The sequence below is a fragment of the Sylvia atricapilla genome, chromosome 22 (genome assembly GCF_009819655.1).
Source record: "Sylvia atricapilla isolate bSylAtr1 chromosome 22, bSylAtr1.pri, whole genome shotgun sequence".
Lineage (NCBI taxonomy): Eukaryota > Metazoa > Chordata > Aves > Passeriformes > Sylviidae > Sylvia > Sylvia atricapilla.
Genome location: NC_089161.1, coordinates 3,579,367 through 3,601,986, shown reverse-complemented (window position 1 = coordinate 3,601,986; position 22,620 = coordinate 3,579,367). Strand labels below are relative to the sequence as shown.

General features: G+C 46.2%; 1 protein-coding gene and 2 long non-coding RNA genes across 10 annotated transcripts in view; all 3 read right to left on the bottom strand.

Annotated features, from left to right (window-relative positions):
* Positions 1 to 22,620, bottom strand: part of CAMTA1 (calmodulin binding transcription activator 1) — a 235,428-nt gene that overhangs the window by 189,625 nt on the left and 23,183 nt on the right. For all 8 annotated transcript variants that reach the window (XM_066334262.1, XM_066334263.1, XM_066334269.1 and 5 more), the window contains one exon: positions 21,961 to 22,079. In XM_066334262.1, coding sequence (XP_066190359.1) covers positions 21,961 to 22,079 — 119 coding nt within the window. The remainder of the gene's footprint in view (positions 1 to 21,960; positions 22,080 to 22,620) is intronic.
* LOC136370728 (uncharacterized) lies at positions 3,355 to 7,020 on the bottom strand. Its single transcript, XR_010745231.1, has 2 exons — positions 4,319 to 7,020; positions 3,355 to 4,288 (listed from the first exon to the last, which is right to left on the bottom strand). It is a non-coding gene; the product is annotated as an uncharacterized lncRNA (long non-coding RNA).
* Positions 7,541 to 11,377, bottom strand: LOC136370729 (uncharacterized). Its single transcript, XR_010745232.1, has 2 exons — positions 11,309 to 11,377; positions 7,541 to 9,658 (listed from the first exon to the last, which is right to left on the bottom strand). It is a non-coding gene; the product is annotated as an uncharacterized lncRNA (long non-coding RNA).

Sequence of the window (22,620 nt, the reverse complement as noted above, 5' to 3'; positions counted from 1 at the left end):
CAAACAAACCAGTGGTGATCCAGGCACCAGGCTGAGTGCTGCTTTTGCTGCTGCTCACAACCCAAGTGCTACAGTGGGAAAATCCCACATGCCGAAAATACGGAGTGTCTGTAAACACTCCCATTCCGAGACACCTACGTGTAATTACTCACGATGAGTGAGGAGGAGGAAGAAAAACCCACTTTTTGTTTTTAATTCTCTTCTTTGTGCATAGAAGCTATTGCAAGAGAAGGCCTGGCCAGCCAGCATCTGTGGAGGGGAAGAGCAGCGTGTGGCCACAACAGCCAGAGTGAGTGCAACAGTGTTTTGACAGCAGTGCCATTTTGGGGCAGCAGAAAGGGAAATCCCTTTATAAAGGATGACCTCTGTATTTCCCCAGAGCTGCCTTTCCTTGGCAGATATAGCCCTCCCGAGGGCAGAGCCAAGCCAGCAGTGGATGTCCCAGCTGGAGATCTTGACCCAACACCCGCCTCTGCTGTGGTGACATGCAGAGAAACAAAAGGTGTTGTATAAAACATCTGAAAACAAGACAAATTAGTCATTAAAAATTAATTTTGGAAAATTACAGTCTTGTTAACAGACACTGTCGTGACTTTGCGTGTTCCTTTTCAGGCAGGAGGGAGGAAGGGGACTCAAAACACATTTTACTGTATTTCAAGAACTAAGAGGTAGATACCCATGCCTTTGGAAGCCTGTGCTCCCCTGTGCCATCCCGGTGCTGGCAGCATGGCCCTGTATGGGGAGGTGCCAAATAGTGTGACCAGGGCAGTGAGCACCTGCAACCCTGTGCCAAAACCCCCACCATGAACCTGCCTGTGGGATGCTCCAACGTTATTTTCATGTGCTCAACAGCGAGGACTATGCCAAAATACTCAAGGTCAAGAGACCAGCATGGTTCGAGGCAATCTGCACCTCTTAAAACAGTGACAAATATGTTATTTAATTTTAATGAGCTTTTTTGCATCTCCAATCTAATTACAGCATTATCAAGCACTGCTCTGAACTGCAGGTGGCTGCTCATTACTTGGGGTAAGGCTGTCACAAGCATTTTTCATGAATACTAAAAACTGCCTCGTTTCACCACCCGCTCTGAAATATCCCCAGCTGATTGCTCCACTTTTGAATGTGGGGTTTGGTTGGTTAAGGGAGAGCAGCACCCACAAGCACAACTCCATGTGCCTGCCCAGCTCCTTTGGCCAAAACCACCCGGGGAAATGCCACATCCACCAAAAACAAGTGAGTTTTGGTGTGCAAGATACTTGTCTCAGAAGTGTCCCCCAAAAGCAAACATCTCCCTCTTCTGCACACAGCAGTGAAGACACCCTGTGACAGGGCACTGAGGAAAACCCCTCACTCACAAATGTCTTCTATTTTTTGCTTTCAACTAAATGGGGTTTTTTAATCGTTATAAAAACAAGGAAAACTCCAATGTCAAAAGCATTTTAGCAAGATGAAAATTCTTCCATTTTCCTCTCAAGCCTTGCAAAAAATCAGATTTTTCTGTTCTTTTTTGGCCAATTCCTTTGACCACCTCTCCTCATGGGCTGCTGTTTTCTCCATGCAGCACAAAGCTGCTGGAGCTCACGTCCAAAAGGCTCAGTAACCAGCAAGAATCAGATATTTTAATCCTCTCCAAATCCCCTTTTCCCTGCACGGTTTGGTGAGCACAGGCAACAAACAAGTGATAACGAAACCCCAACAGCAGCTTTTCCTCTTAAAAAGCAGGGAGGCAAGGAGGACATCCCCCCTCAACAACCCCAAATCTTTGTCCCTCAGGGAGGCAGGAGCTGCCCAGCTCACCCTTGGATTACCTTTTCTCCCCAAAAAACCACTGGTGCAGCTGGTGGCAGCGCACAAGTCTGCCTGACCAGGGGCACTCACTGGCATCCAGGAGGGCACGGGAGTGATGGCAGGGGTTCGAGGACAGGGGCTCTGCAACACAGGGACACTCCAGGAAAGCAAAAACATCCCGGGTGGCCTCCGGCGGCCTCATCAGTGCTCACTGGCAGCAGCTGGGAGAGGCTGCGGCACCTGGGGCTGAGGCAGCTGGGCAGCGGCACCTGGGCCACTTCCACACGCCAAGTATGCACGTGTGTATGCAGGTGTGTGTACACACGTGTGTATCTGTGTATGCAGGTGTGTGTACGCACGTGTGTATGTGTGTATGCAGGTGTGTGTACGCACGTGTGTATCTGTGTATGCAGGTGTGTGTACACACGTGTGTATCTGTGTATGCAGGTGTGTGTGTACGCACGTGTGTATCTGTATATGCAGGTGTGTGTACGCACATGTGTATGTGTGTATGCAGGTGTGTGTACACACGTGTGTATTTGTGTATGCAGGTGTGTGTATATGTGTGTTTATCTGTGCATACACGTGTGTATCCATGTTCTGGCTGTATCTCTGTGCCTGCACACCCCTGTAACTGCACACACGGCTCACACACACAGAGCAGAGCTCCCGGGGCACCGCAGCTCCGTGTTACACCGGCACACGTGAACGCTGCCGGAGCCGCGGTTGCTCCCGGCGCCGCTGCGGCAGTCCCGGTGTCCCCCTGACCTTGCTGCAGAGCGCAGCGGCCTTTGGGACGCGGGACGGCAGCCGCACGGCTGTGGGAGCCGATACGCTGGGCCGGGGGATGCCACCGGGGACGTCCCTTCGCAGGGACCGGCGAGGCGGGGACGCTCCGGGAATTCCAGCCCCGGGCTGGGAGAGCGTGTTCCCTGCGGAGCGGGAGGGCCAGGGACGGGGCAACGCGGATGGGCCAGCGTGTGGAGAGCCGCGTTTGCTCAGCCGAGCCCCGCAGCAGCCCCCGGCCCTTCCTCCGAGCCCCTCTCCAGATAAGCACGCTGACTTTAGTTAAAGTGTGTGCCAGCTGCAGCCCCGCGACCGGAGCGGGCAGAGACGTGGCGCTGAATGATAATACATTCGCATCATCTGTCATTTTTTACTGCAGGTGCCGGTGTAATAAATCCGAGCTTGACTCTTCTGTCAGCTGGCAGCGAACATGTTTTAACGCCAAATCCCAGGGGATGAATTCAGAATGGCTTGGCCTCGCATGGGGAGGAGCCGCCTGTAACACGCCAAGTGGGTAACGCATACTTGATTGCTTTCATAGTACTTTTATTATTTTGGTGACACGTGCCTGATGTAGCCTTTCAACCCACTCCCACAGGGAAGGCAGACATTTCCACCACCGTCTTCCTGCCACACCTCAACCCTCCACACACAGCCCTCGCCCTGCTCTCCTCAGACCCCAGCGCTGTCCCAGCATCTTGATGTGCCTGTGACCTGTTAGGGTTATTAGGATTTTGGTCAGAGGAAAAAAATTAAAAGAAAAAGGCAAACAGAAAAAAAAATTTGCAAATTAATTTAATTAGAACAACGACAACTCAGGAAATAAAACATTTAAGTTATCATGATGTAAAACCTAACTCATCCCTCTGGTGCACAGTGAAGGAGCAGCTGTTTCCCCATGGATGTATGCAAACTGCTCCCCAGTCATCCTGTGGAGAACACTGAATCCTCCACTGCAGACACTGCCCAGACACCTCGTATGACACTGTTTTCCACGGGCATCCACACACCTGTGATGCAGCACCAGCCTCTTAAGTGTACTGATGCTGCAATAATGAACTGGTTTTGTCTGAAGTTGATTTATTATTTTACCAATAGTTTTCTTCTCCTTGCCTTCTGCACACGGCCCAGTTGATGCACAGATCAGGTACAAACCCAGGTGCTGCAAGATGCTCCTGTGTCCAAGCTGGCCCCTGTCCCACAAAGGATAGCCAGGCCTGGCTACAGGAACCTGTCCCTGCAAACCCAGGTGGGAAAAGCATGGAGTGCAAAAGGAGAAGCCAAAACCCAAATGAGAACAATCCTGCTAATTCTCACTATGAAGCACCAGTGCCCCAATGTGCCATGGCTGGGGCTTGCCAGCTGCACCCACTATTTATAACCCTGGCACTTCCACAATTACAGCTCGACGACTTACAACACAGACCTGGAAATCAGAGCACTTTATTTACTCAGGCAAAGCTTTATCGGTGCAGTTGGCTTTGTAAAGAGGGAAGTGGTGTTTATGAAGCACTTCCTTATAGGTGCCTGTCTGCCTTCAGCTGCCCTGAACAGCATCCTCCTTCTGGCAGCACAGGCTGGTGGGAAACACACAGGTAAATCCTTTGGTAGCACTCTTATCTTCCAGGACTTGCTGCACTTTTAATCTAATAAAGTCGTGATTCTAATACGAGGCAGAAAATGCAACTGAAGAGGCAAATATCTGTGGGTCCTGCCCCAAAGTGGGCATAGATGCCTGCACTTGCCCCTAAGTGGTTTCTACCCACATTCACCATGTGCTCCACTCCTTGTTCAGTTTTGATTTTGTCATGGTACTTTGCTGGCCATATATGTGTCCTGGAGCCACACGTCTTTTTTAACAAATTACATTAAATTAAATCGTAAGTAAGCTGAGTGGCTTCAGAAGAGCAGAACCCTCCCTTTTGTGTGCAGAACAAAACCCAGTGCTGGCTGCTTTGCGGTTTCCTTGGCAAGCACACGGCTCTGCTCAGCTCTCCCTTGCTGGAGCAGCAACAGCCCTGTAACATCAACAGAACACAGGGACCATTCTGAATTCGGGGGCAGGAATTATTGACACTGAACTTACAGTATGGTTACAGACCCCTCCTCCAGCCACAGACTGTCCCAAGACAGGGTTCTTGCCACTGTCCCCAGGATATTCCTAAACTCATAATCCCTATATCGGGGATCCAACAGTGCCAAAAATTCCTGATGTGGGTTTGCAATTCCCCCCCACCAGCACTACTGCCTGCAGCATCACCCCGTCCTTTAAACAAAAGCATGGTTTTCCTTTCATTAAAAACGTTCCCACGGATTAAAGATTTGGAGGCCACAGCAAAGCAAGTTAAACATTTACTTTCTATTAAAACATCTAAATGAGAGGATTAAAACCTGTTTTACATTTAACAGGCAAAGTCAAATCAGCACAGGAGCAGCTTAGTGCGTACTTAGAGCCAAGGCCTTCTGATGTGCAGAGGTAATCAATTTACAGAGGGAGGGATTTCCTAAAACTACTCAGAAAGGGGTAAAAAAAAAAAAGCGCACATACATTTGAACAAATCTTTCCCTTCTGTCCCCACAGCCGCCTCCCAGAGCTGTTTTGCTGCAGCTCCAATCAGCTTGCTCCCACTGACAGCTCTTGCCCCAGATTCCCCCATAAAATATTTTCACAGCTGATTAGTCTATTTAGCACGTTGCACGCTTAAGCTCTTTTGTTTATTTTTCATTTGAGATGGCAGGAAGAGATGATCCAATGGAATGCAGAAGGGGGTTATTGACTGTGTTTAATGGCAACTGTTTGCAGGAGTAGCAGTTAGAGGTCACAGAGGTGACGCAGACACAGCTGACTGCTGCAGGAATTTCTGCTCTAATTTTCTAACATCCAAACAGACTCTGCCTGGTAACAGAAACCACTGAACTACAGCTGGTTTCTGCCAAGGCAGAATTCCCGGGGGAAGCTGAAAATCTCCCTTTACAGGGCCAAAATCCAAGTCTATTTGTATTTGCCTGCAGCTGATCTAACAGCATTCAGACACAAGACCAGCTCATGGTCCTGCCATGCAGGTGCTGAGGTAAAGCCCCCACTGCTGCCAGGCACCTCTTCCACTGTGTGTATTAGCCAAACTTTGGGGTCACCCATCCCATTAAAAGGGGATTTTGGTGATTCAGTTTCAGATGAGTGCCAAACCCACAGAGTAACATAAAGGACCATCACTGCTGGACACAGTCCTGGATCCAAACCAAGAAACTGAACTGGCACATGCTGGGATACGGTCAGCAGGAAACCCCACAGGGATTCACACATGGATCCCAGTCCCAGGTTTCCAAGTGAGGTGCTCTGATGCAATGATTTTACATCCACTCTCTAACACAGCTCCATCAGTTGATCCTGCTGCCATTAAAAGGATGGGATCAGAGCTCCCACCCTGCCATATAACAGAATTAGATTGAATCCCCTCCACGTCCTGGAGGTCATCCCAAAGAGAAGTCTCTAGTTCAGTTATATAATCCTCTGTTTCAAAAGTTTATTTAGAAAGCGAAAAGCAGCAGAAGGAAGTGAGGGCAGAGCGGATGTGTGCAGCCCCTGGGATGGAGAGTTGTTTACTTTTAAATGAGCACACAATTTCAGGGTGAAGCAGCACACAGCTAAGGGGAGAATCACGTGAAAGTGCCGCTTAACTGGCCTTGTCTGACAAGTTTTTTGGCATGAGCAGGTATTATGCAAAAGGAATAATCCCTTTAACTAAAATATTTGGAAGAGGGTTGCACAGCCAGGAACCAAAGGGAGGTTTAGCGATAATTTCTCATCTGATCAAGCTAAATAAAATGGTCCAACTTACAGAGTATTTTTAGGACAGAACTTGGAGGCTGTCTCTACTTGCAAGCAACTGCATTTTGCCACTTGTGCAGACTAAAGGTACCAGATGCAGACAGGAAAGTATCTGGGTGGCCCCAAGGCTTGCTAGAGAGAAGCCATATGACCCGTTGGCCACGGATGATGCTCACAGGGGAAGGGTCCCAGCACCAGCCACGAGCAAGAGGCAAGGGAACAGCCCTGGGACACTTTACAGCTACCAAGCCCTCAACCCTGCAGCACCCAAGTGTCAGTGCTCCTGCTGCCATGGCACACACCCTGACACCAGGACACAGGAGCCCAGCAGCACGGCAGCGGGGTGCTGTGAGCTCCAACGCCGACGTCCCCCTGCGCTCCGGGGACGGCTGCGGCGCTGCCCTCGCCACAGCCACGGCGTTGGCTGCCCTACAATCGCAGTCTCCTCCAAGCCCTGATCTTCCTGCAAACCTGCACATTCAGTGCCTTCGCAGCACCCTCCTGTGGGGATTCCGCGTCCGTACAGACACGGGGGCAGCTGGAAACGGGGCGCGATGGAATCCCTCCTCTTCCTCCTCCTCCGGCGAGGCGCGGGGAGCGGCGGCTGCGAGGCGCCAGCCGTGCCCTGGGCACACACCACGGCCCCGGCAGGAGCACGGCTGGCTGAGGAGGAGATGGCCAAAGCACCACGGCCACTGGCACAGCCCGGACAGGACAGGTAAATGTGGGGACAGCGGCACTGCCAGCACTGCGCTGCTCGGCGTGCGACCAGCCAGCGTGTTTGTCTATAACCTACTGACTCACAAAGCCAAGCACTGACAGGTAATTATAGAAAGGAGTAAAAATGAATAGATTTCTTTGCAGCAACTTGTGACATATACAAAGTGCTCCTCAGTTCCTTCCCTGAGGTGTGCAATTGCCCCCCATGGGATCTATCACTGCTTAAAAATCTGCTCTCAAAATCAGGAAAACCTTTATTTAGCAGCACCTCGTTTGGAACCACTTTTGCATTACATACTTGTTTTCATGGTGATGCTGCATTTTCATTCAGATACCTGAAAGCATTTCTGTCACAAGTTGCAGTGATTTTACACAACACTTTGCACCTCAATGAAAACCAAATGGTACACTCAATTTTAAGAGAAAGAAAACTTGAGAAAGTTTATAATTATTGTGTTACTGAACTTTTAAGTTAAAAAAAAAAAAAATCACTCTTAATGTACAGCATTCAGAGTGATGCCAAGATACAGAAATCCTAGATATTCCAAGAATGCTGCAAAATTAGACTTGGATAAATCTCAAATCTGAATCACTGATTACCCTCCAGGTTACACAGTAATTTAACATCCTTCATTCAGCATGTGACTTGCAGAGAACACACAAATCAGTTCACTTGTGCAACGGGCAATAAGAACATGGATATATAGCATCATTCACTTTTGAAGCCTCTCACACCAAATAAATTAATCTTATTAGATGATGCTTCTGCAGGAACAAACCGAATCTTTTGCTTCCCAAACAAAGGATTTTCAAACAAGACTGGCAGATGAGCATTAGGTGAAGCACACACACTACACACATCCCCCTATAGTTTAGATGCTCTAGCCAAGGCAAGAGCAAATCATGGGAGAGGTGATATTCCCTCATCTTTTTCCTCCATGGAACCAGAGCTGTTCTTTCCATACCCTCATTGCCTGGCAATGACCACTTTCACCTATCAGGAGTGGCAGGTTGTTTCCATCCCTGGAGCACTCAATCCTGTCATGGAAAAGAACAGGCCGTAGAATCAATCAGACAGAAGCCGTCAGAGAAGAGCATCTAGTCTGGAAAATTCAGGTGCAAAACTGCAATTAAAAACTACCTTCCCATTGCCAGCAAGCCTTTCCAAACCATCATCCCAGACAGGAACTAAAACCTTCTCCTGAAAGTTAAAAATTCATTGCACTTGTCAAACTCTGAGAAAGGAAGAGCTGCTCAGCTACTAAATTCTGAAGACATCACTGAACCTTGCTCTTCCAGGGCAAAGAAAGGCTGAGGCTGATGGGAAGCAGGTGTAGGGAGGCTGGAGGCAAAGGAGGCAGAAAATCCATCCAGCAGAACCCAGGACAGAGCAGGCAGAGCTGCAGCAAGATGAACCAAGCACAGGATTTTTGTTGTTACTGCGCCATGAGGTCTGTGTCCAGGGAAGGCAGGGACTGGGTAGGAGAGGAGACTCTCATCATTACCAGATATACGACGTGACTTATTACTACCATCAAAAACTACAGCACCTTCCCAGCGGCAGCAGCAGGATTTTCTGGATGAGAACACTCCATTTCTACCTTGAAGAATATAAATTCTTCCTCCACTACCCAGCCCTGCTCAGGGGATAGTAGAGCTATTCCCAGCTACAAAGAAAATGTGTCCTAAATAAACGGAGAAGAGAAAGGCAAATAAAATGTTTGATAATAAAGTCTTGCAAGCTGTAGGCTTTTACAGGAGGGAAATAATCTCCACAGCTGGAAGGACACCTCTCCTGGCATCAAGGTCAGAACTTCTTAAAGAATAGAGGCCACTAGGCAGCACAGACTGGCCCCAACCCAACTGGTACCTCGGGAGCACAGTTCCCTGGCTGCTGCCTTCATATCCTCAAGTGGAAAAGTGAAGCCACAGCATAAACCCTGGCTATCAGATCATATGTGGATCCAACTACTGAATCAGTAATTCCTCAGCCCCTCCTCAGCCCACAGACGGCCCTGTAACACACGAGGGTGGAGGGGAACAAGAAATGAAGAGAGGGACCTGGGTGACAGGGTGACAGGGCAGCAGAGCTTCTCACTGGGAACGCATCGTGTGATGCGGCACCTTCCAGGCCCCTCACAAAAAATGGAGAAAAGCAAGTTGTAGTATTTGTTTCATACGTTCATCACAACAGGAACATCAGCCAGATCTAGACTAGGTCCAAGGGATAATCACTGTAATTAGCACTTCGTTCATATAATTACCAGCAGACCCTGTAACATTTTACAATGGAGGTAATTACCCACATTTTACAGCTGAGGAAACAGATACAGTGCAGGTGAGTAACTTAAAAGAAATCATCAGTGAAACTGTGGCACAGCCAGAGGCTGCAATTATCCTTATTCCCAGCCAAGGCTCTCCCCAATAATCCATGCTGAATTCACTTCTGTCTTGTGGGAAGGAATCCAGAGAAAATAAACACAAACTGGAATTTCCAATGTCTAGAAGAGCTGAAAAGCAGACAAGCCAAACCTGAAGGAGAAATGAAAACACATGTTTATCACTGAGCATTTTCTGAGCTGAATGTGCAGCTACAAGCGGGGGACAGGCAGAGGACCCTGCTCTAGCAGACACAAAGCCAATGCAGGGTGTCAAGGTCTACACTTCTACTTCTGAAGCAGAGGAAAAGCAGAAGCACAGGAGAGGGTCAGGGCTGGCTGCCCAACGGCGCCAGCTCAACCCCTCAGCCATCAGAGTCCTTAACACAAGTTGAGAAGTTAGAGATTAAAGCAGGAGCAATAATTAAATTATTTAAAGACTTTGCAAACCAACGCACACCCAGAGCAGCAAGCAGGGTGACAAGCCCGAGAAATTCACCCCCACCCCGGAGAGAACCTCCCTGCAGAGTGGCTGCCAAGGGTGGCAGTCCTGCCCCACCAGCTAGTGCCCCAGTGCCAGGCCAGAGCAGCACTCAGGCTCTGCTCTGGAACAGGGGAATTCCCTTCCCCAATGAGCACAAGAGCACTGGGACAGTGGGATCCATGCCTAGAACCCACCAGCCCTGAAAAGTGAGTAGGGTTAGCTGGCACTTATTCATTTATTGCATAGGGTCAGGCGCTGCACAGAATGTGTTTTCCCAGGTACAGTCTTGGGTGTATCTTGGTGATACAGACCTGTCCTGTACTTTCATCCCGCACCTCTGGATGAGTTTCAGTATTAAAAGAAAATGGTGTGTTTGTGCTGACCAATACATCTGATTTTCAAAAGTAGTCAGACCAAAGTGAGCAATTTGCGGCTGCCTGTGTTTTATTAAATAAACTGCACGTGCAGATTGACACACAGGTGTCTATTAGGCTGAATAAAGCAGATTAGGTTAATCCAACCCCAGCTGCATTACCTGAACTGCAAGATATGCAACGCTCTGAATCTTGTACCTTTGCCAAGGATTTCATTTCAGCCCTTCAGCCTTCTGTTAAGGTTAATACATAAAAACCTCCAGCAGCAGAAGATTCTGCATAGATTTCAAAATTAAGACTTGTTTCAGGAGTGGATGTTGTCAACATTCTGGCTTTGAGTAACAGAAAAACCTCATAAGCAGGAACAAATCTCTCAATAGAGTATTCTCTCAATATCTAAATAGACAAATGTTTTGCTTTGCAAACATTTTGCAGCATTTATGTAGTTCTTTGATTAAGTGTTTGACGAAAACATGTATTTGAGTTACTGCTCAGTGAAAAACAAGCTCAGTAAAGTGAATTAAGTAAGTTCCATCATCTCTTGCCATCCAAGGGTCAGCTGTTGCTCTTCCTGCTGTATCCAGCAGCACTGCAGCAAAAACCCTGGGACAGATTTCACACTGGGGCAAATAGCAGTGCTATTGCTCGGTCAACAAAGCAGCTTCTCCTGCCAATATTTACTGTGTTTTATAGAGGAAATGGGGGACAAATCCCATCTCCTCCCTTCCCAAAGGCTGTACCCTCCTCCTCCCTCAGCAGCTCTAGCATCCTGGAAGCCCATGCGATAGCTGAACAGGCAGAACCCATATTATTTACACTGATTTCTGCAAATAACCATCTGCATCTAACACAACACATGGAAATATCACAACAAAGCATGCATCACTCTGTCATCCCACCACCTTGGGAGCTAGACCCAGAGAATGCCATGGGTCAGAGTGCTTACCTTATGAAAGAAGGCAGGATGGACATGACAAAACATGAAATGAGACAAAAAAAAAAAAAAAAAAAAAAAAAGAAAGAAAGAAAGAAAACAACAAAAAAACCCAACAAACCAAACAAAACCAAGTCATTCTAATTCTAACCATCTTTTAAGCTGTGTTTTTTGTTTTTTTTCTTTTTATTGACTCCAATTCCCAACATCAGGTATTTTTATTCCATTTCTTCTTTTTCCCTGCTATTTGTTCTAGCAGGAGGCAGCCAACAGCCAGCCCCCTGCACAGGGAAGCAGATTTCCTTCAGTTTCCAGACATTTAAATAAAGGTTTTTAAGAATCGCTGCCCTGGAAAATCAAGGCATTCACATCTAACTGCTGCCAACATAAAATATGTGTTACGAGGAGAAAAAAGAGTCTTCAAGGAGTTTTCTTGGGCAAAGTAAGTATTTTTCCCATTGAGTTTTAAAAACCCTGTTCTGGAGACTGGAGAAATGGCTTAAGATGGTTTCTGGAGGATTCTTCTTCTCAGGCTGACAGGTAGCATTAAACCCAAGCCAAAGCCAAATCCCAGCTATCCCCAACAGGCTCAGTGAGGAGCAGCAGTCTGTGTACCAGAACTGACAATTCTAGGGCTACAAAAACAATTACAGCTAAAATTTGGAACAGGAGAGGAAAGGAAAATCCACCTGAATGCTTCAAGCACTGATGAAGGCTGTGACAGTCCAGCACAGCTCATAGCCACAGGGTCAGACAAACTCACACAGTAACACAGAGGTGCTGGGCAGGGAATTCTGTGAATACTTATCTATTGCCTATTTTCACAGGCAATTCTGCCACATTAAAGGGCAGTTTAAAAACAGAGATCTTGTGGTTAAGCAGCTGTTTCCTGAACCAGGTTCTGGTGTTGATGAATCCCTCACAGAGGACTCGGGGGGAAGGAGACAACTCAGGCTCATCCCTGGAGGTCAGCAGGACTCCCAGAAGGGAGCAGAGCCAAAAGCAGCTCAGTTTCCCTGGGGAAAGGGTCAGCAGGAGGGTGTTCATGTGAGCTTCAGACTCATCCAGAGGCCAGGCACCAGCAGAGCCCAGTGGCACAATGTGAACAGCTCACTACCATTTTAATCTGTAGTCCTAATGAACGATATAAAGTTTTATAAGCATCAACAAGGCTCTGAGAAGACCTAAATCCATTTCAGTGCTCATTTAGCAGCTTCATCTGTGTGCAATTAAAACTTCAGCATTAAATGTTAGAGAATAAAATAATGAGACACTTAAAAAGTAATCTGTACTTCAGTGGGCCGTGCTCAGTGGATTTCATATGATCATTTACCAGATAAAAATAGAATCTGGCCAAAATGCCTTATCCACTGCTTCCCTTTCAACAGGAAAATGGAAAGAACCAACTAAGCTTTGGGGGCTTTGCCATCCCACGTACACACAACGCTGCTTCCCTGAGCACAGCCGTGCCTAAAGCACAGCTCCAAGCATTGATAACTTTCCTTTGGGCTCCAATGATAACAGAAAAATAAATGCAAATTGAGTTTTGAGTGAGATTTTCATTTTGGTCTGAAGCCTAATCTTTTATTAAAACAACTATCAGTTTGGAGCCAATGGTTAGGAAAAGTTAACTTCAGGACAGGGCAAAAATTTTAACAGCAAAGAATAGTTCTTATTCGTAAGTGTATCTGAAATTCTCCCAAGGTTACTTTAAGCTATGAAAGTTGACTGGAGGGTGACACGGATGGCCATGGACAGCCCATGAGCACGGGTTTTACTGAACAAAAGAACTGTAGAAAAAATGTGAATTAAAAGCAAAGATGTACATAAATATCAAAATAGATTAAGTGGGAGAACACAGGTCAAAAGAAGTAAAGTACTATACAGTCAACATACACACAGTTAAACTTAAAAGAAGCAAAAACCAATGAAAAATACATATTTTATTAGCAACTGAAATAATGTTTATTCAAGAAAAGTCAACATTGCGCAACCTCATAGAAAAGAAAAAAAGGCATCTGGGGAGGTCAAGGAATGCTACAGTTTAAAATGATGAAATGTTACAGCTTACACACCAAAATTAAAAATGAAATGAAATTAAAAAAATGAAATGGTTACCAAAGTAATGCAGGTCAAGGGATCAAAGGTGAAGGGTCACACACTATTAAAAAGAAATCCAAAAGGGCGTCTGCATCAAGATCTCTGCAAAACAAAGGAGCTTCAGTGAGTAAAACTAGAACCTTCTATGGAAGCACATCAAAGCTCTCGCACTCCATACCCAGCCCACGGCACCACACTCAGCTGCTGCTCTCCTGTGCTGGTGGCCACTGCCCCTCCTGCAGCCACACGGGCTGGTGGCTCCTGTTTCCAGCCACTCTGGCTTGTTATTATTAACCTCCCTGTAGACAGGCTCCTTAAAGTTTTCCCATTTCCATGCTGGAGCAGTGGTTTCTCGTTTCACAAATGTTTTCAGTGCCAGGGGTTCGAGGCAGCGCAGCCCAAACCTCGGCTGCAGGTCCTGCATTGGCACTGACACTACCTGTGCCAAGGAGGCTCTGCTTGGGTCAGAACACTCCTGGCTGTCAACACAACTGCTGGACCCCTGCTTTTCAGGGAAAGCCTGACATGCTTTTTCAATAGTTTTCTTTATTCACTGTAACTGTGGAAATCTGGTAATTATTGACACACATGCACACTGAACCCCTCACATCGTAACGTATTGCTTTAACACTCCAATAAAAAAGTAATTCAAATGTGGTTTCCAAGACAAAGGCCTCTCCTCCTAGAATTTCAATTACACAGAAGCTATAAAACAACCTTTGGTACCCATTTCCAAGCAAGATGCAGTCAATTATCTACACTAAATTTATGCAGAGAACGTAATATTTACATCAGATAACTTTTGGAGAAAGACAGCCACCAAGGGCATTGCATCCCTCTTCATTCCAGCATCCCTCCCCCTGCCTGGCAAGGCATTAACTTTTGGGACGCTCTTATCTGAACCAAACCAGCCCTGTGCTTGAAGCCAAGAAACAAACTCTGTGCACAAACCCCTGCCTTTGTAAGGCAAAGAAGCCCACAGTATCAGAGAATCACCATGAGTAACACTGAGACATAGCATAAGGATCTAGTCTGCCTGGATGTTTTTCCAGAAAATATGTCTCATCTTTCTATGTGATTCCTGCTTCATGTGTGTCACAGTCAGGAACCCGCTGGAGCATGCAAGGTCCATATTCTCCCACAGCAACTGTGTCTGGCAAATGCTCCTGTTAAAGCTACTGCTTGTTGACATTAAAACTTAAGTTCCTGCCAATATTTCCAGCATTTATCAATTCCAGTTTCTGTGAGCCAAACCAGTAAGTCCACGTTTCTGCTGTTCCCTCAGTGCTGTGCTGGGCTGCCTGCTCTCACCACAGCTCACGCTGCAGATGTGCCAGACGACCTTGATATCAAAGAAAGCGGCTTGGGAACCCAGCAACTTTGCAATAACTCAACAGCACGGACACAGACTTGCAGTGACTCATCAGTTAATTAAAGTCTGAAGGCATCAATGTTAGTTGTGTGACCAGGAAGACCCCCAGAGCACAGGAAACTCAGAGGTGCAGGACAGGGACACGCCTGAAAGACACACCAACGTTGTGAGGCTCCCTCAGAACTTCCCAAATAACAAAAAAGTTTGCACAGATGAGTTTAGGTAACTGCAGGAACATTTTAGCGCTGAGACAACACTGGTGGGGCACAATCCCAAGGTGGAGCAGCTCTACAGGGCTCTCCAGTGCCTGGCTCAGTCCAGGGCTGTGTGCTGCAAACAGCTCCCAGCTCCTGTGGTCTGTCAACAACAGGGCACAGACACCAGCAATGGAGCACAGAGACTTGGTTTTTCTTTCCCCCCTATGACACTGGATTATGCCCTCTCCTGCTCCCCACAAAGACCACTGCTTCTTTCCCTCTCTTCCTTAGGCAGTGCCCCAGCAGAAGAAATCTTTTGTTTTCACTGGCACTAATTTTTCCTTCATATCTAGTTTTTTCCTTCTCATATAAGTTCTCTGATTTTTCTCTTCCAAACCGTACAGCCGCCCTCAGAAGCAGCAAACCTGAGACCAAGACCACAGGATTTCAATCCTGTATAAAATATAATCTCCTCAGTTCCCATTCATTTGCCAAGTAAACCAATTCCTTTGTGTGCATACATGCCAGGCCCTGGCATAGAGACTGAGTTTCTAAACTGACTTTGTTGTAACATTTTCCTTGCATCATGTGGAAGTACACCTTGTTTAACACCAGTGGGTATTTTACTCAGTGCTGGGCAAGGCAGAGACCCAGACACAAAATGCAGTAGTACCTACCACTACTGCTGGCATTCCTGCAGATGAACAGGTGAATACCAACTGAATTAATCCACTTTCCCGACTCTCTCATGTTTCAAGAAGCATTTCCATAACTGGTAACTCCAACTTTTTATTCCCCACACACCAGATTCCAGTCTTGCTTTTGATATTACACTTCAGGATAATCAGGTACAGTTAACAAATACAAGCCCCAACAGATGGAACAGGTTAGGAAAAGCACACCAGGTCCATCAACTGGAGGAAATAATACTCCACATTATTTTCCCACAAGACAGACAAAGGATCTGGAGCCACTGTACAGCCACTGTCCAGGTGTCTGCACACATTCGTTGCTGCTGAACTACTGTCATCTACAACAGCCACTCTGTGGAGGAACCTACAAGTGTCAAACAGTAAAACCCCCAATACCACTGACCAATATTCAGAGGTACTTTGACAGGTTACAAATGACAGTCAGGCAGTAAAACACCATCAGTATTCTATATACTGTGTACAGTATGCTAAAAATAATTACAAAGGGGTTTTTTCTTTAGGCTATCGTCAAGTGTAAAAAAGTTGATTTGTTATTTTAATTTATTCGAAAGAGTTTATTTGGAGAAAAAAAAAATCAGGAGGGCAGTGAATTACTCCCAACCCTCCATCTGCTTACTCTGTTTTCCAGGAGTCACTCTAGTTCCAGCACTCTGACATACCAACTGCCCAGCGCTACAGGATCACTCTTTTTCAGTGACCCTTACGTGAACTGAAGGGACAGGAAAAAAGCTAGATTGTCCTAAGAGGAAGATGAGGATCCTGTGTTTGAGCATGAACAGCAATAGCATAAACAGGTATTACTGCCCTTGTTCAAAATCACCTGAATTGGTACATAACCTTCCAGTTTTGCTAAAACCCCAGCCCTCTCACAGCACCACTAGTGCTGTAAACACAGCTAAGGAACTGCAAACACAATGCCAGCACCACACTCCTGCTTTGCACATTAAGCAAAGCATAGAATTTCATTAATTTCACAAAATAAACCCACAATTAAGTGCTTCTGTTAGAGAAATTGCCATCTCGTTCACGGATCAGCCTCAAACCGCAGCCACATGCGCAGCGGGAGGAGCCGCCCCCACACGCCAGACAGCCCCAGTCAGGTGTACCAACACTTCACTACAGCTCTGCTCTCCTCACACCACACACACTGCTTCCCTTGCCTTTCACTTGCTGAGCTCTTTCTTCTTTAAAGCAACTGGGGTTCCTCACCTTCCTGCTGGTGGCCAAGAGGAGGGGCAGGCTCTGGACCAAAGGTACCACCAGCTGGCAGTGCAGGCACACAGCTCACTGGTGACAAAGCCAGGTGGGACAGGGCTCTCTCTCTCTCTCTGAGGCACAGGACCTCCCACACCACTGAAATGAAGGGGGAGAATCGATACTGGCACTCTGAATTTTACGGATGCTCTGTCTGCTCCAGCACTTGGCAAACACTTTGGCCCCAACAAGGTTATCACCTGCCATTCCCAAACCCTTGTCATAAGGTGCCCTCAGTCCCCAGCTCAGCATCCCCAGGTGCCAGAGGAGCTGCTATGTGGTCATGTGCACATGAGCTGGTCTGCAACCACTTCCTTGCTGCTCCTCCAGCAGGGGATCATCAGCTGGAACAGAAACCAACAGCACTTCTAGTAACAGCATTTGCCATTACCATCTGAGTATTTTATACTGTGATCACGTGGGCTGCAGGCAATTAGTCTAAATTCAATATTCTTAGTGCTTTTGAGAAACCCCAGAGCTGACACAGACCGCAAGGATGTCCCAGCCCTGGGAGTGCTCCTAAGTAGGCACAGGGCTCTGGCTTCAGGAACCCTGAGCTCCAGCTGAACATGTCTGAATTAACTGATGTAAAGCATTTTAAAAAATATGCTGGATTTTAGAGTCCACAGGGAACTGTACTGAGTGCTGCTCCTTTTCCACAGAATTTTGCCATCTTGAGGGGACACTGTGACCTGGACCAACAACCCTTCCCTGTTCCAGCTGTGCTGGTGACACAAACTGGTCCCATACACTTGCTCAACACCACAAATTTGTAACGCATTCAGCTACTTTGCTGAATAAGGAATGAACTGGAACATGCAGTGCAGGGTTACAATACACCACGCCATCCTGGGCAGCCTTAAACCAAGGAGATTTTTTAAGTTTACTGATATGAATTGATTCTAAAAGGTACTTTGATGAACAAACGTGGCGACAGGAGCCGTGTGGTGACCGGCTGCCTGACACTCAGCTGCCAGTGGCCAAGGGGAGCTGGAGGAGCAGGGATGTATTGCTTTCACTTCCTCCCAGCCAGCATTTCAGAGCATCACAGCCAGCCCGAAGGCTCCAGACTCGCTCCCCTTATCAGTCTGGGTCCCTCACGTCCCTCAGGCAATTCTCCAAACCTTCAAGATTTTCTCTGTGCTTTATAGAGAAAAGATGGCAAATAACTCTTTGTCAAGCAAAAAGGAGAATGTCAGTGTCATGCAAACAAGCAAGAACGCCAGAGCACATCGAGATGTCAGTGAACACGCGACTCGGGCCCCCAGGCAGCAGAGGCAGAGGGTTTCTTCTTATGCTAAATAATGCTCACCAAGTTTCATAACTGCATTATTTGAATACTCTCCCAAGCAGTACCTGAGCCAGGAATCTGCAAAATGTGGATGCTGGCTGACTCTAGAGAGCAGGGCAGCTCTGCCATGCCCCTCCAGACAAGCCTAAGCACATGAAGCAATTGCTGCTGGCTGTTTCTACCATGGAAGTTCTGGGCTTCTCCCAACAGACTGTAAATAAAGAATCCTGATGGAACCAAAGCCCAAGATAGCATTTTACATTCCCAATGTTTAACTTTTTCTTCTTTCTCGCACCATGTCATTAAGTGTTTACAAGGATGATTAATGACTGCGGCTGCCAACTGTTAACGAACGGCATCTCTGTTCAGAGCTGCAATCCGGTGCCTGGCAAGCGCTGTGCAGAGACAAGGTTACTCCAACATCCTTGAGCCCCAGCACCCTGGGAAGCTCCTGCTTCCCAGACAGAAAGCAGCAGGATGCATCTCCTGCAGACAACATATCCTGCTGCCCAAAGTCACTAGTGGGTAGTGAGGCACCACCTTCACCACCTCTGTCAGGCACCTGGAGGATGGTTCTGCACAGCCCTGCTTTGGGAGCCCAGCCCCACTCCCATGGAAGGGAGCTGAGATCCAGTGCTCCCAAAATTCTTGCTCAAGGCACACTGCCAGCATGCCAAGCCAGAAGCCTTTGCTCCATCCACTCACTGAAACCAAACTGAATCTGCACTTCACAAACCTAAAATGGTTCATAGCAAACAGCAACTAAACCCTTAAGAGTGAGGAACTCCCTCACAAGCACTAAGCACTGCAGAACTTTCTGGCAACTAACTCATTTGTCTTAATGTGAGAAATCATATGAAAGCCCCATCTCTATCCTCTCTCAGAGCCAGAGAAATAAGCACAATGCACCTTTACAGGCATTTAAAAAATGTAAATCTGTAATTAAATTGCTAGGCTTAACTTAAGGTTTTCTATCTCTGGTTAAAAAAATTGAATTAAAAGGAATACTTCCTTCAGTAGGAAATATAAAACTGCTATAAACTTGATTTAAAACAAGATGACATCTTGGTATGGAAATGTATTTCCATCAAACATTTAAGTTGCAAATGCATGATCTGATGGAAAGCAAGCACCTCAATAACGTGTTTGAACCATTTTTAAGCGCTCCATTTCTCTTGCCCCTCATCACGTGATTTTACTACGTGTAAAGTCATCCACAGCCTACCCAGCTCACAGAAGACACAGTTTCTCCATCCCAATTACTCAATGCAGAGTAACATCTGACCATTATTCTCAAGCTGCAGATGTAAGTGCCCAGAAAAGGTTATTTGCAGTGTTCCCATGGCGATGCTCTACCCTGGCTGCTCCCTCACCATCTTTTACTAAACCTCTCTGTCCAGGAGGTATCTCATACACAGGACCAGGGATCCTGAAATCAGTACAAAAATTCTGGAAATACCACTGTATAAAATACATCTTTTTCTTCTCTACAACTTCTGTCTTCACTAGCACAGGCAGAACACCTGTGTATGCAGATGAAAAAATTCATTCCCTTAGGAATGCCTCAGGAACACAGTCCAACATTATTATTCAATTATACCCTAAGAAAAATTCAAGTTTTATAACAGTGCACAGAATTAAACTTTCAGATTGGGGGTGGGGAAGGCAATAAAATCTGGAAGCTCAGCTCCTTCCTCCCCCATAATTAACACAAATTTCCAAGACTTCATCTAGGCATAAGACTCTGGCTTTTTCTATTTTTTTCTCCCCTCTGAGCTAATGGGGCCAAAATATTTCTGGCCACAAGAAAAGCTCTTTCTTTTAAATCATGCAACAGGGATACTGCACCAGCCACACCACAGAGGCTGGCAGAGTCAGCATAAGCTATAACCCATGGACAGACCCAGTTCCACATCCCAATGGCATAACAGCCTCAGTCAGACATTTGTGAAGAGCAGATACAAATGAGAGGAATCTGACATTCAAAAAGACAGACAGGGACTGGGGCTGGTTTTAACATGCCAGCTGATGACCTGTGTCTATCAGAAAACAACCCATCCAGAATTACAGCACCAGACAATCCCACCCCAGCAATACACTGGCAAGCACCAGCAGAGCTACTCACTCCCCACTCCCCAAAACACTGTCGCCACCCTTAGGAGAACAGCCACGCTACCAAATTCTCCTCCCAGCCTAATACACCTCATCAAGCACCTGCACTTTCCTGCTTCTGCTCATGAATAGTAACAGTTTTCAGCTGCATAATGAACTTTGCCACATCCTGTACCTTAGAGAGCTCCACAAACCAATCCTACCCAAAGCCATGTGTACAAGTGTGTGCACAAAGTTCTGCACTGGGGACAGCAGCAATATTAAAGTGACTAAACCCCACACTAAGCAGCTCTTTCCAGTAAGAGGGAAGAGCAAAAGCATAATTTTGTCACAAACCTGTGCAGAGCTTGCTTTCCCCAAACTGTGTTTGTCCAAACATCATCTGTCAGAGCTACTGGAACTGCCACTGCTCCATGCCTTGTCCCCATTAGTACAAACACTATCACAGAATAAACCACAACCTGCATTTTCTATGATTTACATTTCAATTCAAATTACCCAAGACAAAAACATCTACACAAAATAGCTAAAGCCAGCAACTGCCCCAAAGACCTGATTCATTCTATCACAGTACTGGGTGAGTTAAAAATAGATACCTGATTGTAACTTCCAACACCAAAAAGAAGGACTCCAATTTTGAAAAATACACAGAGTCAGTGCTCTGTGATTGATTCTGCGCTCAGCAAACACACACACAGAAGTGAGTCGTGTTTGATCCTGCACTCAGCTGCCACTTGCAGGTGTTAAACTCATGAGCACAGGTTCTGTTAACAAGTTTGGATCTACAAACGAGGGATCAGAGGAACAGGACCAGTCAGCTCCCAACAAGCAGACACTAACTGGAGTGTTACAGTCATTTCTCTAAGTGGATTGCCTCTATTATGAAGAGGTTCCCATAAATATGGCACAAAGCTACGCTAAGACAGAGCTACTAAAAACTAAAACTACACACTGTGGGTACTGCAATGGGACATCCAGCTCTGCTGCACAGCAGGAAAAAAGCCCAGGGATTGTAGAGCGACCTGGGTTGTTGTTTAACTTCACCTTGGCCCACAGAATTTTAAATACTACTTTTTCATTTAAATTAGCCCAACCATAACACAGTAACAGGTGATCTGTGAACCAGCAAACTCAGGGTAACTGGATTCCAGTAAAAACCACCCAGTTCTGTTTCCTTTGTTCTTAACTCTGTTCTGTACTCAGACAGAGTTATTTCCCAGGACTCTGTGAGGCAAGAAAGAACACACACCGTTTTTTTGTTCGGATGTCTTCACACACAGGGAAGTAACTTTATTCAACACAGTACAAACTATCTAATTTCAACACAGTACACCCATCTAATTTTAAACCATTTTGAAATGGGTCATTAAGGTGATATGAGATTTGACTCTGAGACAAGTCACACACACATGAGCAATAGACTCCTACTGTACTAGCAGTCAACTTCCACATCTGCCTTCAAGTCTCCTTAAAGCTCACTTTCAGCATGTACTAGGACTTATTATTTATGGAACAGCTTCCAGAGCCAAGGAATTCATATCCTGTAACTTGCATGGCATGCTCTCACAAAACAATCCATAAGCATTAAGTAAGCTGGTACATTTAAGAATAAGAGATTTAACTACCTCATTAGTGTTCCAGCGGTGCCTCTCTTTCGGTAAACTTGAACATTTTGGTAGACATTCAAGCAGCTTCTTCGGTAAAAAGATTTTTACATGACTGCCATTGCTGTTCCCATGATCATCTAGAAAAAAGAGGAGACACATGACATATACACAGGAGAATGGGTGGTTGCAACCAGGACACTCAAGCAACAACAGGACCTGGAAACCCCCCAGTTCCCCTGTCTGAAAAGAGCAATTTGCCATGGCAATAAGACAAATAACAGCTTTCTGTTGATACTGCAACTTTATTTCAGAAATATAAATGCAGTTTAATTCTTCCTGGTTGCAAAGTTTTAGGAGAGCTTTGATGGATTTGGGCACAAGGAGCCTGTGTGTGCTTACCTGTGCCTATTTTAGCTCATTATTTCCTTCAGTGGCAAATTTTACAAGCAATAGCAACAAAACACTGTAGAAGCTGTGACCACAGCGGTATGACCTGCCAGAGAAGTCATAAATGAAGTTCACACTTGACAGGATTTGCAAGTAAATAAGCACAGAGCCCCAGCACCTGCTATAATTTTGTCAAGGTGCAGCAGAAATGCAACTCAAGCTCTGTTAGTTCACTTAAAACTAAAACATGCCATACGTGATCAAACCCAGGTTATTTCTATTTCCATTCAG